Below are 19,847 nucleotides of genomic sequence, written 5' to 3' on the forward strand. Positions count from 1 at the left end.
AATATTACAGTTGAGAAATCGATGTTGACATTCCTGACAGAAAGTAGAGCAGATTGTCATGCTGTATTAGTTCAGTTACAAACACTGATTTTACATCCATCCTGTAGCTACAGTCCGGTCTGGATGATGTGTTGATGAGTTAAACCACTAAATATGTAAATATGAAAATTTCAAAAGGATATAATAATTCAGTTTGATGTTCATGTAGCCTGTGATCGTTGAAGCACTTTCGTACGCAACGATGCCATCTGGTGGTGTCATGTAAGACATAAAAGTGCAACGCCATCAGGAATCAGTGCAATTTTAGAACCAGCAATGTTGACTTTGGGTCAAAGTGGCCAAAAATAATAAACAGTTAAAAGATGTTCATACAGTATAAAACAGTGAATGTAATAAATGTATAGTACCTAATACTTTATACTTTTAAAATATTTTCTTAGTAGTTATAAACAATCACTCTTGGTATCAACACCCTTGTTTATGCAAAGGAGAAAAAAACAAAAGTCAAATCAAGAAAAATAGGTTTATTTAAAGGTTTTCAAACATTTTAAATGTAAAATTTGACCATAAAACAATTTTTTGATTGATTTCAAACAGAGAAAAAGATACTGGCCTTCTCCAGATCTACTGTTAATGCCCAACCCAGAATGTTTTTTATAATATATATATATATTATCAAAGGTTTCTGCAGGTGCAAGTGTGATATCAGTAATATTTATTGAAACAATAGTGTGTCATGTGACATTTTTCACTTGCTGTCTCCCTCTGCCTTGTTCTTGTCCCGTGGAATACGTCCCATATTGTAAAATTCCAGGTTGGGCCTCATGTCAGTGAGGTGGGCCAGTCGATTGGACATGGCAAAAAAAGCAGCAACGGCAGCAATGTCCCAGGCATCCTCACGGTCAAAGCCCACTTCCTCCAGTGACTTGAAGTGCTCCTCGGTGATGGTGTCGCTGTGACACACGGCCATAGCAAAATCCACCATAGCTCGCTCCCGAGGTTCCAGCTCTGCATTCTTATAATTCACAATAACCTGGGTGAAGGTACAGAGATAAACATGAATTATAAACACAAGGACTGGCCAGTAAATGAGGACAAAATGTGAGTGTTGAAAATATATGAAAGATAATTTATGCCTGATCAGAAAGAGTGGGTTTCTTAGAGAAGATACGGTGCAGTGCACTGTGGGCTATCACACAATAGAGACACTCGTTGTGTGCACTGGTTGCCACGACAATCAGCTCTCGGTCTGCTTTGGTTAATTTGCCTGAAAGACAGATTAGGAAATACAGGATCAGGGGAAATACAGTAAATACAGTAACTCTTATGTTAATAAAAAAACTCAAATTTTATAGCTTTACAAATTATATATTAATATGTAGTAGTATAAACATTCTCAACTGTATAAATATTTGGGAAACAGTGGCAGTTCTTGTGTTGAACATCATTCCCATCATCAGTAACACCCACCTGTCTCCTTGTTCATCAGTTCATTGTAGTAGGCAAAGAAGGCTCTGAACTCTGCTGGTCTGTGGGAAAGTACTTTAAACACGTTTGGTAAAAAACCTCCCTGTAAACAATAATAAAAAAATAGGTTTAGTAGTCAGCAGCGAATAATAAAACACATGAGCACTAAAATATATCACAGCTATTATACTGTACTTTTGTTTCAACTTCTTCCATCAGCTCCACGATATCGTACGGTAAGTCCTTCTTGTTTGGGACTGGGTAGCGGCTAATTCTTTCTGGACGTAGGTCACTGGAAACGTGTCTGCTCCACACCGCGGACGCTGCCACCTTCACTCGCTGCTGGAGGCACGACTGACTGGGAAAAGTCTGAAGCAGCGTGGACTTCAGAGGTCGAAAAAACCTGGTGACGATGTGACTGGCCATTTCTGTGTCAGTGTCAGACGTATGTATTTATCTTGTCCTGTGGCCCGACTGGAAATACTAGAATTACGGAAGCCGCGATGAATCTATTTTTGTAACTTTGATTTGATACTTGTGGTAAGTGCGTCAAAATATAAACGGTAACCTTCGGGAAATATCACGACAAACGTCAAAATACACATATACACAACACACAAAAGCAATTCATTGACACTACTCCAAACGATTTTTAATCTGATTATATCTATTTTAAACTTGCGTAAATCAAACATTTTAATTAGTTTGCCCAGCTTTGACGCCAAATCAAAAACAAATTAAAACAAAACACAACAAACAAAATAATAATAAAAAAACCAAATCACTAAGCAAGTATGGGATAAAACCCACTGACGTTAACGCCTCTCTTGCACTGCTCCTCCTGATCGCCAGGGGTCAGTTTAAATTGCGTTCAACAACTTTCCAATGGTTGTAATTTCGCTGACAAAATGCCTCAAAATACATATAAAGCTATTTTCACAATACAGTCTTTAAAAACAAAATCATTTATTTATTTTTAAAGAAGCAAATCTGACGTAAAACAACAAACAGAACGATCACAAAATATTTTTTGTCAGGCAAACAACAGGCATCCTGTGACCCGGAAAGGCTTTGTTGTGAAAGAGCGACCGTTTTGGAGTGTTGTGGAAAACGACTGGAATTATATATCTAATCAGATAAACCGCCCGAGACTCAGTTTAATCGTTAATTAGACATGTTTTACCATGTAAGTATTTGTTTTTAAAATTAAGCTGATGGCTATATTAGCCGAGAATTAACGCTTTATTCTCAAGTAATTTCCAACGCGCGAATTTTGCATGCTTGGCTGTATTAATGTAGCTAAACAAAACTTCTCAAATGTTGTTTTGGTGCTGTGGCTCAAACACAACGATTCTTGACAACCCCATGTCACTGATAGCTTTTGGCCCACTGTGTTTACAGATTTCTCTTGAACACGAGATCTTACTCCATCCGAGGTATTTTGGTCCCAATCTGCTGAACACTGTAAAACAGAAACTATTTACAGAAGTGGAAGGAACATGCACTGGAAAGTGAGTATTTCTCCTACATGAAAGAATAAGGGATGCATTGATTTTGGAATTCTAGAACAATGCTTTGTGGTTACAAAATTGTTGTTTTTAATTTTCAAATAATTACCTTATAACAGTTATGGGGCAGTAGTGGCTTAGTGGTTAAGGAAGCATGGCTCTGAGCATGGCTCTGTCCCCACTCACTGCTTCCCGGGCACTTAAAGCTGCCCACTGTTCACCTTGGTGATGAGTTAAAAGCAGAGGTCACATTTGGTTGTGTGCTGTGTCACAATGGCAAGTAGTTCACTTTCCTTTCCTTTCCTTATTTAACTCTCCATATGGTAGAATGTATGTATATAATAACATGTAAATACTATATGCTATGCTTTTTGTGTTGCAAGTTGTTTGTTTTTTGTTCATATTATATCATATCAAATTGTATACATGCATTATCTGCTGCTGTAATATTCTTATTACCTGCCTAGAGATTTTTTTTTATTAAAGTGATGGTGTGGTATTTATAAATTATACATACCTCAAAAGGTTTGTACTTACCCTCCGAAAATCATGTAACAACAACAACTACTTTGATATAACCTTGGACAACTTGACAACTGGGAACATAATAAAAAGTTAAGAATTTATCAAAACCTTTTTTTAATGAGCTCCATTTTAATGTCGTTGACCTTATTGACCATTCATGTAATGCAGACTCACAAATGTATGCATTTTCTTTCAGGTATGGCTTTGTTATTGCAGTCACCACTATTGACAACATTGGTGCTGGTGTAATTCAGCCAGGCAGAGGTTTTGTGCTGTACCCAGTAAAATATAAGGCCATTGTGTTCCGTCCATTTAAGGGTGAAGTGGTGGATGCTGTGGTAACTCAGGTTAATAAGGTGAGGAAAAGATTATACATGAATCATTATGACCCTTGTATTTTCTTCCATTTTTAAAAACGTCCCCAATAATATAAAAATGTATTTAATTGTCTGTATCATGTGCTTAATAATAGTAATTGGAAATTATGTAATGTCTTCTATGTTAAACACTTTCAAAAGCATCTTGCTTTTGATTATGATACTTTACTAAAGCATGTTGTTGGCATTTGTTTTTATTCAAAATGTTGTTTTTTACAGGTTGGATTGTTCACAGAAATTGGTCCCATGTCATGCTTCATTTCCCGCCATGTAAGTCAGTGTAACAATCAGCCACCAATGGTTTATTGTAAAATGTTTTATGTTAAATTTTTAATGGCGAACGTTTGTTTTGCAGTCCATTCCGTCGGAGATGGAGTTTGACCCAAATTCTAATCCACCCTGTTATAAGACAGTGGATGAGGTAAGAATAAAGGGTGTTGCACCTTTGTCGCAAGAAAAATATAACATACAAGCCTTCACAAACAATAAAAATTAATATTTAAATGGTTAACACTTTTACTTAATTATATATTAGAATATTGTGAGCATAGAAGATTGGTGTAATTTTTAAGTGTAAACACCGCAGTTTCAGCCATTTTATCTCTGTTCTAAACTAATTGCTTTGCACCTCTGTTATGTTTTTTTAAGGACATAGTAATTCAACAAGACGATGAGATCAGGCTTAAAATTGTGGGTACGCGAGTGGACAAAAATGACATTGTAAGTGTAGTCCTAGTTACATTTTGAGTTAGATGTTTAAAAATATAATTTTTATGAATTAGTTTTATAAAAAAAGTTATGTACTGTTTTAATTGTTGATTTGCTTGTTTACCAGTTTGCTATTGGATCTCTCATGGATGATTATCTGGGTAAGTGTTACACCATAGAACATTGTGCTAATCAGAAAACTGTAGCTTTATTATTCTTATTGGTTTTGTAATAGTTGTTATATATTTGATAGTTCAGCAGAGCTGTGTGTATCGTTTATTCCAATTCCTATAATTTGTCATCCTTTATGTGCATAAATTGATAGCAAAACAAACGTAACTGATTAAATTACTATAGTATTTGTTTATATTTCTGTAGTTGATATCTATCTTATTTCTAAAACTAACCTTGTTTCTGTAGGTCTTGTGAGCTAATTCTGCAGAATCAGGTGATGATGGAACCTGCAGTCCAGTGCTACATTTTTTTTACTAATACTGTACAGATAACAGTTCTTTTTTTTAGTGGTCCATGGTGCAAAGAAACTTGATGCATTACATGTAGAACTCAATAAGTCCATCTAATTAAGTATTGTATTTTGCTTGTGGGCTGTAATAAAATGTTTTACATGTTCTTACATCTTTGTATCTGTGTTTTTAGTGTCACATGCTTATATTATCCTATTGTTAAGGGGATTTTTTTTTTTAATTATTTTTGTACATTGTGAGTATTTTGTTGGTATATTTTTTAGTCATGCTAAAATATAGCAAACGTATGACACTACAACATGAGAACGCGGATAATCTCCAGTACGCGCACGCCTTGTGGACGTAAATACGTCAGAGGACCGCGCCGACGTTCTTTCTTTCTCTCGTCCTGAAGATGGCGGCAGGGGTGAGTAAGATGGAGAAAGCTCAATGATGGAGATTTTTACTAGTCGTTTCGGGTGTAATCCGTTATAAATCAAATGCATCCACCGTTCCAAATTGAAGCTTTCAATGAAACCAATGTCTCATATGTATTATGAACCTGATACGGTCGCTATTTGTGAAAATATCCATTCAGTTACCTTTCCAACCGAGGTTAGCTTTAGCTATACTGACGTCGCATTGAAAGTGAATGACGCCCCTTTCCTGGTCCTAGCTGTTGCCACGTTACCTTTGCTATTTACCTGCCGTTTATTTTTGCTGGGTTTCTTTTTCGTGTAATAATTCTAAAGCTGTCCTTTGGACGGCTCATGTTGTCGTCTGAACTTTGGGCAATTGTTTCATTGAATTGTACAGTTCGTGGCCGGTGGTTACTTCTTAGCAGTTGCAACGAGCTCAAAAGCAGCCACGTGAATAATTAAAATTTCTTTCTGCACCCAATTAAACAAGTACATTTCCAGAGACATCATCCTTATTCGGTATTATTCTTGGTCAGCAAACTGTCGGGACCTGGGTGACATCATTCATTTCATTTAGCTTCCACGTTGCCTGTCTCTTTAACATTAATGCAATTCTTTCGTAATTCAATAGGCCTTTAAACACACTCTGTCAGAGTATTACTCGATTCAACCATTAAAATAAAGTTTTTGTAAGGCAACTGTGTATGTGCAGCTGAAAGTATTTAAATGTACTTGCGTTATGATTTGTTGAATGTTACTTCATTATAAATTGAGATACAAGTAGAACGTGTTTTACTTTTTGCCTGGTCTGTGTCTTGTTCAGTTAAATTGTAATTGTAATATAATTGTTATTTAGTATTGGCAGTTTAGCATCATTTACAGTGATTCTGTTGCTTTTAACTGATACATATGTTGGTGTTTTATCTGATGCTCTCAGACTCTCTACACATACCCAGAGAACTGGCGGGCATTCAAGGCCCAGATTGCAGCCCAGTACAGTGGCGCTGCCCTGAAAGTTGCCAGCACCACCCCTGCCTTCACCTTCGGGCAGACAAACCGTACTCCTGCTTTTCTCCAGAACTTCCCTCTTGGCAAGGTATACTCTATTGGTTTAGTGGAATGAATATAATCTCTGCAGAATATCCCTCTCTGCAGTAAATGTATTGTCATTGTGAGCAGCTTTTATCTGCACATTTGTATTTCTTTGTCATTAAAACAAAGTCTGCATTTAATCTGTAATCCACCCAGTGCATTAAATTTTTATTTTGCTTGTAGGTACCAGCTTACCAGGGAGATGACGGCTTCTGTCTGTTTGAGAGCAATGCCATTGCTCATTACTGTAAGTGTCCTTTAAGGAAAATTGAATTTTACATTTTCATGATGAGGATGAATTGTACTTGTATATTACACCTTAACCTGCATTCAATTGAATTTGCTTAATTTTGATTTCTTGTGCTCAAGTGTGATTACCTGTTATCATCCTGCCAATTATTTGCTTTTATTTATGATTTGTAGATATTTTGGTCAAATACCAAAGGACTGGCTGATCTTATTGCTTCAAATCTATTTGTGTAATAAGAGTCACTGCACTTGTTTTTTTTTAATATGAGAGTGTCTCACATTTGAGTCTGATTGTTGTGTTCTTTCTGACTGCTGCCAAGTCCCTTCACTGTGATGACTGAATCATCTGCTGAGTGTTAGTGTCTTTGTAATGAAGCTTCTTTGAAAAATAAAATGAATGCATTCATCGGAGTGGGTTACTGAGGGGTCAACAAAGTTGACCATAGACAATGAAGTGACTTGAAATCTAGGTTTTAACTTTAACAAATTTGAAACTTGCACACACTTTGGTATTAATTTTTTTCTTTAACTTTTAGTGAGCAATGAGGCCCTGCGTGGTGCCACCCCCCAGGCCGCAGCACAGGTGCTCCAGTGGGTGAGCTTTGCTGACTCGGAGATCATCCCTCCAGCCAGCACATGGGTATTTCCCACTCTAGGAATCATGCAGTTCAACAAGCAGGTGGGTGCCTAGACATTTTGCTTACCAGGATAATATACATTTATTTGACTTGTGGAATGTTAATGGTGTCACAACCAATGTTCAGTTTGAACTGCTATCAAAGCACAATTCTAGTACTAAGAGTTTTTGTTTTTAAAGTGAGGTTTTTATCTGCTTCTGTTCAGGCCACAGAACAGGCCAAGGAGGACGTAAAGAGAGCTCTGACGGTGCTGAACCAGCACCTGAACACCCGCACCTTCCTTGTGGGTGAGAGAATTAGCCTGGCTGACATCACTGTGGTCTGCTCCATGCTCTGGCTTTACAAACAGGTTTGACCTGCACCACCTTATTTGCAGCCTTACACTCATTTATCAGTTATTTGGGTTAACATGCTCGGGAATGCACCTTTTGTCTGCCCTGCAGGTCCTTGAGCCTTCTTTCCGTCAGCCGTACAACAATGTGAACCGTTGGTTTATCACCTGTATCAACCAGCCCCAGTTTAAGGTGGTTCTTGGTGAGGTGAAGCTGTGTGAAAAGATGGCTCAGTTTGATGGTAAGATCGAAGAGATTTTTAAATGTTTTTTCTGATCATTAAGTTAATTACTCTTCATTAACTTGATGGTCACTACCTTAACATCATCTGTAGTGATGTTTCATTTATAATTAATTGCCTATGTGCTCACCAGATACTATCACAGTGTAAGAGTAATGTTAGCACATTCAGCGGATGAAGTGGAGCAAACCGCTCAGATGTAACTCATCTGTTGGTGTCCTGGGTTCTCACCCTTGTTTCCCACTTTTTGTTTTTAAAGGAACAAAGGCAGGACTCTTTGTCTCCATTGATTATTTCCCTATCTTACTGGAATCTTGGCCACACCATTTTAATCTGATTTCACCCGTTCTGTTTGATTTAAAGAAATTTCTTTCGTGCATTTCTACGTGTGCAAACTGAAAATAAAAGGGCATGCAATACACGCTGTTTCCAAAACTCTGCAGCCAAAGACTTGTCCTAGAGAAAGACAAACGCAAGACAGATGATTGGAACGCCGACTCGAACATTTAACTGCAACATTATTTTTCATTGTTCGTTGTTCAGCCAAGAAGTTTGCTGAAATGCAGCCCAAGAAAGAGGCCGCTCCTAAGAAAGAAAAAGCACCAAAAGAGGCAGCCAAGCCCCAGGAGAAGAAAGAAAAGAAAAAGGAGGAGAAGAAGGAGGAGAAGAAGCCTGCCCCTGAAGAGGATATGGACGACTGTGACGCTGCTTTGGCTGCTGAGCCAAAGAGCAAGGACCCTTTTGCACACCTGCCAAAGAGGTAAACATGCGCCGGCTCAGTGTGTTGGCTGATTGGGTTGATGAAAAGACTGAAGTACAGTGTCATAGGCATTGGTCCCCTGTCTTTGGGCAAGGCAGTGTCCACTTATGGCACCATGTCTTAATCTGACAGGGGAAGAAAAGTTTGATTCCATATTCATCCCAGTCACCTCTGAATCAGTGAGTTAAAGGCTGGTTCATGCTGTGGGCACAAAATAAGTTGAAAAGATATGGCTGTTTTATAGTTAATATTTACCTGCTTTATTAAAGTAAGACACATCCATGAATAGATAAATGTAGGGGGAATATTTTGTTGTTTTTCAATGTGGATTGTTTTTACTAAAGCAAGGGCATGCATACAATTTTTTTTTTTTTTTTTTTTTTCTATTTTAGCACATTCGTCATGATTGAGTTCAAGAGAAAGTACTCCAACGAGGACACTCTGGCAGTAGCCATTCCCCACTTCTGGGATAACTTCGACAAGGAGGGTTACTCCATCTGGTACAGCCAGTACAAATACTCTGATGAGCTGACACTTACCTTCAAAAGCTGCAACCTTATCACTGGTAAGAATCAATATTGATATATACACGTGTGTGTGTATTGATGGGTGTCGTGCTGGTCTATATTCATTAACCAATTATGACGTGTTTTTAATCTTGGTCCTACATTGGCTTCCCCATTAAGAATTGCTTCCAGACAGCTGAATAGATCAACTTTCTTGTTTTAACCTCCCACTTGTAACAAAATCTAATAATACTTAAGTTGGTTAATTGTGATTTAATGAGAAAAGGCAATTAGCACAGGTTCAAAGTTAAGCAGAAAATATAATTTATTTCTAAGGCCAGTTCAATGTTCATTATATTCACTCTTGTACTTTTCTAAGTGTTGCACATCATGTGATTTTTGTCCAATCACAAAAACTGAGCAGTCATCAATCTTAATAAAGCTGCTTCAGCCCTGCCTAAAACCAGAGCTGATTGTCTTTGATGTGCACAGATAACAGGTCTGACTTGGTAAAACGTGACTCCTTCAGTCAACAAGAATTAAACTCCTGGGGTTCAGTTTGCATTTGAATGACATTTCAACAACAATTAAACTCCCGGGGTTCAGTTTGCATTTGAATGACATTGGTCATTTGTTAAACCTTAAAGGTTGATCATTGATTCATCACTGAACTTAATTTAGTTTACCAGCAAGTTAATTGATTGTAAACAGATGTCACTGCAACGGAAGTCATTATTGTGATCTTTGCTGTCGTTCCCTCGTCTTTGGGCAAGGCGGTGTCCGATCATGGCACTCAGTCTTAATCTGATGAGGGAAGAGAACTTTTAGCCATATTCATCCCAGTCATCTCTGTTTGGTGAGCAATAGGCTGGTTCATGCTATGGTTACAGTAGAACTTGTCCTAAATGTCAACTTTTTTTTTTTTTTTTTTTCACAACTGGAAACAGTTTGATCCACTCCTGACCATTCAAATGTCTTTCTGTCTCTCTGAGGACACATTTGTGTCCTGGAAATGTCATTCATTGTTGATAAGGTTTGTCTGTTTTGCAACAGGTATGTTCCAGCGCCTTGACAAACTCAGAAAGAATGCCTTTGCCAGCGTCATCTTGTTTGGCACTGACAACAACAGCAGCATCTCTGGCATCTGGGTCTTCAGAGGCCAGGAACTGGCCTTCCCTGTAAGTTCAGACATTTTGTTCCAGTGCTGTTCAATAGATAATCCTAGTTAGACCATACTCTAGGTTAGTAATCCCTAAATAAATTGATGTTCCCTGTCATTGGGCAAGGCAGTGTCCAAACATGGCACTAAGTCTTAATCTGATGGGGGAAGATAAAACTGACCACATTCATCCCAGTCATCTCTGAATCAGTGAGTCAATAGGCTGGTTCATGCTGTGGCCACAATCAACATTATTAAAAACCTACATTTTAGTTTGAATTTCATTTGTTCTGCACTGATGTAGAACCCTTAACAAGATGCTAATAAATATGCTAAATACCTAAAAACTTGAGAGCCACTGTGTCTTAAAGGTTGTGCTCAAATGCCCAACAATTGGTTATGGTGCCTCAAGTTTTCTGCTGAGATTTAATGTTGGCTAGATCCTAACTTTTTTTTTCCCCCCAACTTCCTTCCCCCAAAGCTCTAAGCAGATTGGCAGATTGATTACGAATCATACGACTGGCGCAAGCTTGATTCAGACAGCGAGGAGTGCAAGACAATGGTGAAGGAATACTTCGCCTGGGAGGGAGACTTCAAGCACGTGGGTAAAGCCTTCAACCAGGGTAAAATCTTCAAGTGAGAGAGAAAGACACAAGCAAGTCTGAAACAAAAAGCACTCTGCTCTCCACACATGAAACCAATGGACTTATCCAACATGCGTGCGCTTATTTACAAAAATGACAGTGTTGAGACGAGTGAGTTTTGTCTCAGTGGCCCCAAACTGTTTTTTTGTTTGACCTGAGAAATAAAGCATTTTCAATAATGCCATCAGTGGAATTTTGGTGTCTGCTCAGTCTCTGTTTTAAAGCTTTCCATCAAAAACAGTTTCCATTCACAGGCTTTAAAATAAAAAAACAGAAGCAGCCTGCTGAGGATTTGACTAGGCTGTATTAAAAATATAGGCTAGTAATCTGCATAATATTACCCACATAATTGGTTGGCAAATGCATTCATAAGTTTTGATTGTGGAGGTACTGCATTTTGAGTTTTTTTTCCTCTAATGTCCATCTGCAGTGGATTGTAGAAATGTATGATCTTGTTCATATACAGATGCAAACAAAATTGACCTGCAGTGATGCCTTCAGAAGTGGATGGAGCAAATGGAGTTGACGGCCTGTTCCTTTGACCAGTTAGTCACAGGGTTTGTCTGGTGCTAACCTTTGTGTGTTGTTGGGTGTACCTGTGGTACATTTGCTGGCTGCGGTCCTCCATGTTGACAGCTTGGTCTTATACAGTCAACCATCACTGGCTGTGATGCAGTTTGAGGACCAGGGGAATGTTTGTCCCAGGTCTCACTCATCACATCCTGAGGTTTGGGAGTTTTGTGTCTTTATATGCATATACTGACATTGTTAGGCCATTGTTAACTCAGTCATATCTTCTCTTTCCATGTCCAAGCCACATTTTTATGCGATCTCCAGCCTGTGTGTGTTTAACAAAATGTTGGACATACAGCTTGGTTTTCAATCCTCCCGGAATTGTTCTTCATGAAAGCTGCTGCATAGCATTATAAGATGGTTGAGTTTGAAATTACACCCATGGTTGTTTAACTGACATGTCTGAAAGGAGACATGTTAGGACTGTCTGCTTTCTAATTGAAAGTGACTTGAGGGCAGAAAACATGCAGACGTTTTCAGCAGAGGTAATGGCAGCTCTATCTCAAATAACCACCTCTTAAAACCAGAACAGATGGAGTAGGCCAACAGAAAACGTGTTAAAACCAGTGAAACAGGTTTGATATGGCAAATTTACACTTGACAGTGTTTTTTTATGTTTTATCCTGCCACGGTGTACATTTCTGATTTCTGGAAAAAAAACCACTTTTTGTCGACATCAAACTGTTGATTGTGGCACAAATTTCAAACGTCCAATCCAAATCACATCGCTATGCAAAGATGCAGAGTGAGCACTGGAGACATAATGTAGGCATGTAGATTATATTAAATACACATCTTCTAGAACAGGGGTCACCAATGGGGCTTTTAAAATCAGTTACACTTGCAACAATATTCAAATGGGTGCAATTACGATGGTAAAAAGAGTGTCTGCTATTGTATGTCCCAGAACTAATTATTATTACATTGTTTGTGAAGTCTGTATTAAAAAAATATCTCTCTGTATTACGAAGTTCCCCTGAAGTAGCTCTCAATTACAAAAAGCTTGATCTAGAACCACAGCGGTTTTTAGATTTGCAATTTTCTCTAAATCCTGCAGAGGGCAAAAGAAGACTTGACACAGAAGCTGTTGGGCCTGTTGAAAGAGAACATCCAGCAGGGGGAAGAAAGGCTTGGGCAGAGCTCTGTAGTTTGCTCAAACTTAAACAAGAATTCCATCTGCTTCAAACTAAAGGTTCTTGTTGTAATGTAGCTTTTTCGTCTCCCAAAGAGTGGAAATCTGGGACAAATCTGTATCAGGGCCATTGAAAATGTCATTTTGAGAGCATGGTTTAAATGAAAGACACTCATATGTCATGCATTTAAAATGTAGAGTATATCTGAGCTCTGACGTCACACTGCGCTCTCTGGGCAACACTGAAGCACCCGCCTCTGCTACCATCCGTGTGACCATACTGGACCATCACATTTACACACTCGTGGCCACAGGGTTCTCTGTCTGTTTGTTCCCTGATGAAAGGTTAAACTTAGAAGTAATCTGAGTAAATCCCCTGATGAAATGTTAAACTTAGAAGTAATCTGAGTAAATGTCCAGAATTTTCAGTACATAGGTAACAAAATGTTTGCACATCAGCCTGTATACTCACTGAGGTCTGTCAGCAATGCATTTGTTTGTTGTACTTTTGTCAGCAAAAGTAGAACAGCTAAACCAACCCATGATAATCTGTTTGATATTTGGATTACTTGTCACTGTGCTTATTTTTCCACACTTAACTTTGAATATTGTGTTTTCTTGGCGGCAGGTTTCTGAAGCACAGGATGAATCCCTCTTTGTTTCTCTGTTCTTCTCATTTTTTCCTCTCATACACAGATGAGAGATGCACAAGAGAGAACTCACATCTCACTGTGAGTCACTCTGGTCATTTTTTCCAGCTTAGTAAGCATGATTCAGGACCACTTTGGCGCAACCATCTTCCACCATAGCTTTTGAATCACGGAGGCCATTTTAGTTTGTTCTGTGGTCTCATGGAAATCAGAAAATGGAAATGTTCCCAGTGCACAGCGCGGTCCTTGAACACATGACTCACCCATCCTGTGGATCACGGTGGAAGAGGGCTGTAACTTGAGCAAATAACTTTGACTTCACCCACAGCATCGCAGCAGAACAACACTCCTGAGGCTAACCCTTTGATTGCTGAAGAAGTGCTGCGCCAGAAGCCTTTTCTCAATTTTAGTAAAATGTGAACTTAGTGTGAACAGATTGAAAGCTCTTTTAAGCCTTTTAAAGTCGTTTGCCTCTGTTATGTACAGTTGAGACAGTATTTATGGCCCTTCGTCTCTGCATCTAGTTACCTCAGAGTTAAAAGGCTGAAGTAAAGCAAACCGCAAGAACAATGTGCACTTATGCCAATGGCAACAACATTTTTCTTCCACCTCTGCCAACCGTTCTCTCGTTGGTTTCTTTTCTGTCTTGGCCACACACTCACCGCTCTTTCCTTCCTCTCCTTCACTCCCCGGATATTTTCTTTTTTTCCTGCGTCCGTGCGAGAGAGAGTGGATTTTATTTTTTAAAGCAGTTGCAGCAGTGAGGAGCGCTGGTGAGGGAGGAACAGAGAGAGAAACAGAGAGAGAGGCCCTATTGTTTCACCACACAAGGTCTCTGTGTAGCTGTCAGCCCCCTGTAGGAGCTCCAGGCATGGAATGCATGTGCTGAGCATATGCTGGTGCAAGATACACATCTGGAATAGACTGAGGCAGTCAGTGGAGGGCTTGGAACGGTGAGGTGGTGGAATAACGCTGCAGAGAGCTTGACGTTAGCGTCGGACACAGTTTGGTGAAAAGCTCTAGAAATTCCTGTCAGATGGGTTCAGCATGTTTTTGTCTCTAAATAATGACAGGTCTAATAAGACGAGAGACAGTGCAGATTTATCTCTGGGTGACCAGACCAGAATCCCCCCTCAGGCAGCTTTGAGTGTGTCACTGTTGTGGGACGTCCCTTGCTGGGACATTCAGGCCACTCAGCCACTATAGTCCCACCCTCAACTTTTTATGGCATTTTCCCCAGGCTCTAGTCTGAGGTTGGGCTTCTAGTCGCACAAAAAAATACATTTAACTCGGGCAAGAGGGATGGGGGCAGGAAAATAGATCCTTAGTCAGCACTTGAGGGTTACTTCATGTCACCCTTGGTTTCTTTACATATGAGGCAGAGGCCAGGACATGGGGGATAATTACATGTTATGTAGACAAAAAATGAAATAAATCTGTGGAAACAATCAATATGGACAGAAATGTCAACAGCCAAGAATTTATATACTGTACGAGGAAAGAAGTGGCTATCTGCGACACTGATTTGCTCAATTTCTCTGGATCGGACGAGGGGCGTTTCTGACTAAAAAGAGGTCTCAGCTGCACTCCTCTGCAGACTTTAAATTTTCAGCCCAGGAATGGAATGAAGAAGGTCAAAGGTGCATCTGCTGAGGGGAAATAGCTGAAGAAGTCAGGCAGAGCTTGAATGTTATATAGTAGCTGAGCCGGACTGCTAGGAATGCCCGTAGGTAAACAGCTTTAAACAGGTCAGTGTTTAGAAAAGTGATTATTACAACCACATATTTTCTGGGCCAGTTGGCGTTGCCCTGCAACAGAGGGTCCCTGCTGTGTGAGAGCAAGGGGGAAAAGTGTGTGACACAAGGCAAAGAGGAGAGGTAGTGTCGTGTGGAGAGAAAACAGACAGCCCCTGCAATTTTGGAGATGAAACCCCAGTGGTGCGTGTAGCTCAAGTTACCAGAAATCTTGAGGTGGGGCATGAGGAGTGTTGTAGTCGAACTACAGCAGGACTGGAGTATACACAGCCATGACGACCTGGCAGAGACATTAATGGCTGCCCTTGATAAACACAGTTATGTAATACAATGGAAAAAAACACAAACACATTCTGGCCCTTTCACTTTGCTCCCTTTTCAGCTTCGAAACATCTTTGCATCCCTGTAATTCCTGTTTCTAATCACCATCCTATTGTAATAGTGTCAGCTACTTTGTGGTTTGGGTGTGTACTGGCCCTTCAATCTTCAGAACGGTCCCTATCTATTATCCTACCATGAAACATGACAGGCCCTTTCTTGTAAATAGGTAAATTGTGGGTTCAAGGTCCATATTCAGCAGTTTACAGCGACTTACATTACATTATACTTTAATTACAAGAGATTCTCTCATCGCAGCACCGTGTGAATTAAAAAAGCCGTCTAGACCCTAGATGAGCTTTTCAGCCAGGATGCGAAAAACTCAACAGGACCTCTGTGCGAGAAAGAAGTAACTGTTGCTGCGTGTATTGACTCGTCAGAGTTTTCTATTTCACCTGATGAAAGAGTTGGAGCTTTGGAACTTCTGCAGCTATGACTGGAATTTGCAGCTAAGAAAGGTTAACTGTGGTGTGGAGGCACCGCTGATAGGAGAAGACAGACGCAGGAGGAACTGTTAAAAAACACCACTGATTGTTTCCTTTATTTATACTTAATTTAGATCAAGCTGACTGGCTAGTTGGCAATCAAAAGGCTAGCTATCGTTTTCTCTGACTGAACCATAATTTATAAAAATCTTTCTGTCTATCTCTCTCTCTATATACAGTAGCTAGCTTTCTATCCAGCTATGTATTTATAAAGCTGGCTAGCTATCTTTTACCCTGACTCTCTCTATATAGATATTTAGCTATCTAGGTTGCTTTCTATCCAGCTATCGAGGTAGATATGAAGCCGGCTAGCTAGCTTTCTGTCCTTCTGATTGGATCAATAATTTAATCAGTTTATTGGTAAAAGACCAAAAAAACCTAACAAAGAAATGTAGCGGCAGACTCGGCAATTAAAAAAAACAAATAGATGAAAAACAAATCTTTGTTGCTGCTCCACCCTGAAAACTGATTGGCCTAAACAATTGGGCAACATATATACACCTCTAGCTAAGTTTTGACGAATGTATTTTTTTCGTAGACACCATAGTAATTGCAGGGGCAAGACCCAACCTGTGAGAGGTGTTTTCTGCACCGTCTTTTGAACTCCAGTATGGTGTAAAAATCCACTTTGTGAAACAGACAAGTAGGAGGCAGGGTGTGTCATCATGTTTTTATAAACAGTACAAACTTAAAACACAGTTCCTCACAAAGATGCAGACGGCTTTGTGGCATGTGATATTTACCCATGTATACACACACACACACACAGGGCATTGCCATGGAAACACCCCTGTAGGTTCCCGCCCCCTTGTGCTTATTGTGTTGCTATAGCAGCCATCCCAGAATAGTCATCTTTTTTTTCTCTCTCCCTCATGTTTGTGAGTCATAGCTGGCTGTGGAAACCGCAGTTCACTTTGTCTCCTATTTCTCTTTTTTCTCTCCTGGTATTCTTCTCCGACCAAAGGAACAGCTCACTTTTCTGAATCATCGCTCTGTGTGTGTGTGTGTAAACACACACTATGGGGAATTCCAAAAAGATTACGGTGATGAGTTGCTATGGAGATGGTAAATATCAGGCAGGGTGACCTGTGTGTTGTCAGATAGTGTATCTTGAGTGGTGCACACAGTGGTTGTAGGAGTGTGATTGTCTGTGTGGCTGTAATCTCTCCATGAATACCCTTCGCTCTCTGGGGGTAACTTTTGTCCACTTTGTTTTGAGAACTTCCAGCATGTTTATTCACTGGGCTCCAGCAGCAGTAGAATGAAAAAAAAAAAAGTACATGTATGGCAATAAGCTGCATCTCGAGGGAACAAAATTCATGTGGTTGTTGGGTTGAGGGACTTTACCAGGAAAACATGATCCCAAATCTGTGTCTTCGCTTCTATGAGACTGACAGGAGATGTTGAAAATCAATTCTTAGTGTCGACTTAAATAAGGAACAAAATTCCAAGTCATCATAGTGTTAAATAAAAACTATATTGCCTCAGAAAAGTGGAAAGAAAACAAAACTGAGTGTAAGGGAATTTTCTTAGTCAAGTTTCCGTTTGCTATTCACCACTTACGATTCCCTTAAAAATGTGAAATTGCCCCCTAAGATTCTCACAAAGGGGGGTTTTATAGCCCCTGTAAAAATATGTAGTCAACTGAGCGGAAAGTCTCGGTTTCAAATGTCCAACTTGGCATTCATAACATACACAAGGCTCATGTCCTGACCCTTTAAGGGAATTTTTTTAAATCCTTAGCCTAATACTGTACATACTGAAATGTCAGAATACAGATTAGATCGGTTTCAGATAAAATCGACTTGGTTCAAAGCTCCACAGATAACGCTAACAGGACAGATTGCTCTTCACTGCCGAAAATACCTAAGAGGAAGCTATGACAATAAAATAAAAAATAGCTAAGAGTTAGCCAAAAGTTGACTGAATAAGTGGCAGAATAAAAAGAAAATATCTCAATAGTAATTTCATTTAAATTATAATATTTAATCAGTCATATTTTATATAAAGAAGCATCAGGTCACTTAAATTAAAACAAATATATTATTATTTGGGGATAAAACGGTAGACCTTTAAAATAAATATGATTTGTCGGTGAGTGTAGCTTTTGTTTTCATCTATTCGTGTGGTCATATAAAAAAAGCCAAATATACGTTATTTTCTACAAAATGAAGAAAGTCGTTCTGTCGCTAAAGGATGAATGTGGATGTGTGTGAACAGCTTTTGTTGTTTGTTTAAAAAACTGCTCACCGTCACGTAGTTTAGCTTTTGCAAGGTAAATAAACTTGTTATAGTTTACTTACTTTGAGCCTAAGTCCTTTAAGTAAACACGTAAACAACACGTTTACTGATTGTACTTTAACCGGTGAAGTAAACGTTAATGCGTAACATGACTTTTTATTGCACTAGCAGGAAGTGTCACAATGTTTTATAATTCCGGTGGAAATGTATTACTCATAAAGAAAGAGAACAACTAAATAATATCAGTTTGTTTTTGAGCATTCAATAGAATGTCAAGACTCAGTATACAGGAACAACAGGGAACATCACCTGACTCTTCTGACTCGTTGGCTTGAATGAAATAAGTTGAATGTGGATTAAAGGTTTCTTAAGTGTATAAACATGACACAAGTGAAGTTATAAATAATATTTATATGATATTTATAAAAGTTATTACAAATCATGTTGTCTCATTCAAACAAAAACAAAAAATGAAAATATAGACGAGTTTAAAATGAATTGTTACAAATACACACTGCATTGATTATGTGATTACTAACAGTACATTGAGTATGTTGTTTCCTGCAACATTTATTTATTTCTATACATTTTCAGGACGTTGCTTCCTTTGACGCTTTGCGATGTTGACCGTCCTTATTTGTCCACATTTGTCCGACCGTGTTTCTAACTTTGGCTGCTGAAGCACTTGTCACAATAATGTTACAATGTTACATTGTCTGAAACAATCCGACAAAGTGGGCACACAAAGACCTCCTCTGTCTGCTCACAGTCTGGTTTGTGTTGCCTTCCTTTTAACAAAGATCTTTTTTCCAGACGGGAAACCGAACCAAAACCAGTAGTGAATCTGAGGTTCCCTAACATTCTATACTAAAAACAAATGCCACGAAAGTACATTTCATTGGAAGGCTGATTCTTTGCATATGTTTGTTGCTTCGCGTTAGTCGACTTTGTGTCGACTAACTTCCATCGTTGTCGTCCTGTCAGAGCTTTGGATTATCAAACTGTAAGGACAGGAGTGTAGGGCAGACCTGGGCACTAAGGGCCGCTGTGGCTGCAGGACAGTTGTTTTCTGAGCAATCGGCTCGCTGAAGACTCAAAGTAGTTGATTAAATAAGCCAAGTCAGGTGTGCTGCTACTTGGTTGGAACAAAAACCTGCAGCCACAGCAGCCCTTGGTGAACCTATTTGCCCACCCCTGGTGTAGGGTGTGACATGTGCATTGACAAAATTATTCAAGTTGTGGATTAAACCTCATTCACCCAAAAAAGTAAAAGTAGTTGTCAGAGTTGTCAGAGTTAAGAGCTGTTCACATCTTGGAAAAAAAAAACTGCAGCTGCAACCTGTGAGTCACTTTGAGTAAGTTAAAGATAATATTCCTTCTATTTGTCATGTTCCGCTGCATGATCTGAGTGCCTGGTTGAAACAGGCCTTTTGTGAAGTACGTACACTACATGCATTGTGGGAAAAGCAGTCAAAGAATTCCAGATTGTCTGTGACATTTTGCAAATATCATCCGAGAAATGGTTTTTCTGTTTGGATCACGTTG

General features: G+C 39.1%; 3 protein-coding genes across 3 annotated transcripts; 2 read left to right on the forward strand and 1 right to left on the reverse strand.

Annotated features, from left to right (window-relative positions):
- Positions 1-509: 509 nt before the first annotated feature.
- Positions 510-2,205, reverse strand: LOC103391041 (uncharacterized). The gene is made up of 4 exons (XM_008327154.3): positions 1,663-2,205; positions 1,471-1,570; positions 1,137-1,267; positions 510-1,033 (listed from the first exon to the last, which is right to left on the reverse strand). Exons 1-4 carry the CDS (start codon positions 1,891-1,893, stop codon positions 749-751), a joined length of 747 nt encoding a protein of 248 aa, XP_008325376.1. The 5' UTR covers positions 1,894-2,205; the 3' UTR covers positions 510-748.
- A 129-nt stretch (positions 2,206-2,334) lies between these two features.
- Positions 2,335-5,219, forward strand: polr2g (RNA polymerase II subunit G). The gene is made up of 8 exons (XM_008327155.3): positions 2,335-2,653; positions 2,869-2,978; positions 3,697-3,856; positions 4,097-4,147; positions 4,233-4,298; positions 4,526-4,597; positions 4,713-4,746; positions 5,006-5,219. The coding sequence occupies exons 1-8, from the start codon at positions 2,642-2,644 to the stop codon at positions 5,017-5,019; spliced, it is 519 nt and encodes a 172-aa protein (XP_008325377.1). The 5' UTR covers positions 2,335-2,641; the 3' UTR covers positions 5,020-5,219.
- Positions 5,220-5,377: 158 nt separating this feature from the next.
- On the forward strand, positions 5,378-11,282 carry eef1g (eukaryotic translation elongation factor 1 gamma). The gene is made up of 10 exons (XM_008327156.3): positions 5,378-5,476; positions 6,406-6,564; positions 6,744-6,807; positions 7,346-7,488; positions 7,653-7,796; positions 7,891-8,020; positions 8,564-8,780; positions 9,173-9,345; positions 10,340-10,464; positions 10,927-11,282. Exons 1-10 carry the CDS (start codon positions 5,465-5,467, stop codon positions 10,930-10,932), a joined length of 1,173 nt encoding a protein of 390 aa, XP_008325378.2. The 5' UTR covers positions 5,378-5,464; the 3' UTR covers positions 10,933-11,282.
- Positions 11,283-19,847: the final 8,565 nt, after the last annotated feature.

Source organism: Cynoglossus semilaevis, chromosome 15, assembly GCF_000523025.1.
Source record: "Cynoglossus semilaevis isolate Cse_v1.0 chromosome 15, Cse_v1.0, whole genome shotgun sequence".
NCBI lineage: Eukaryota > Metazoa > Chordata > Actinopteri > Pleuronectiformes > Cynoglossidae > Cynoglossus > Cynoglossus semilaevis.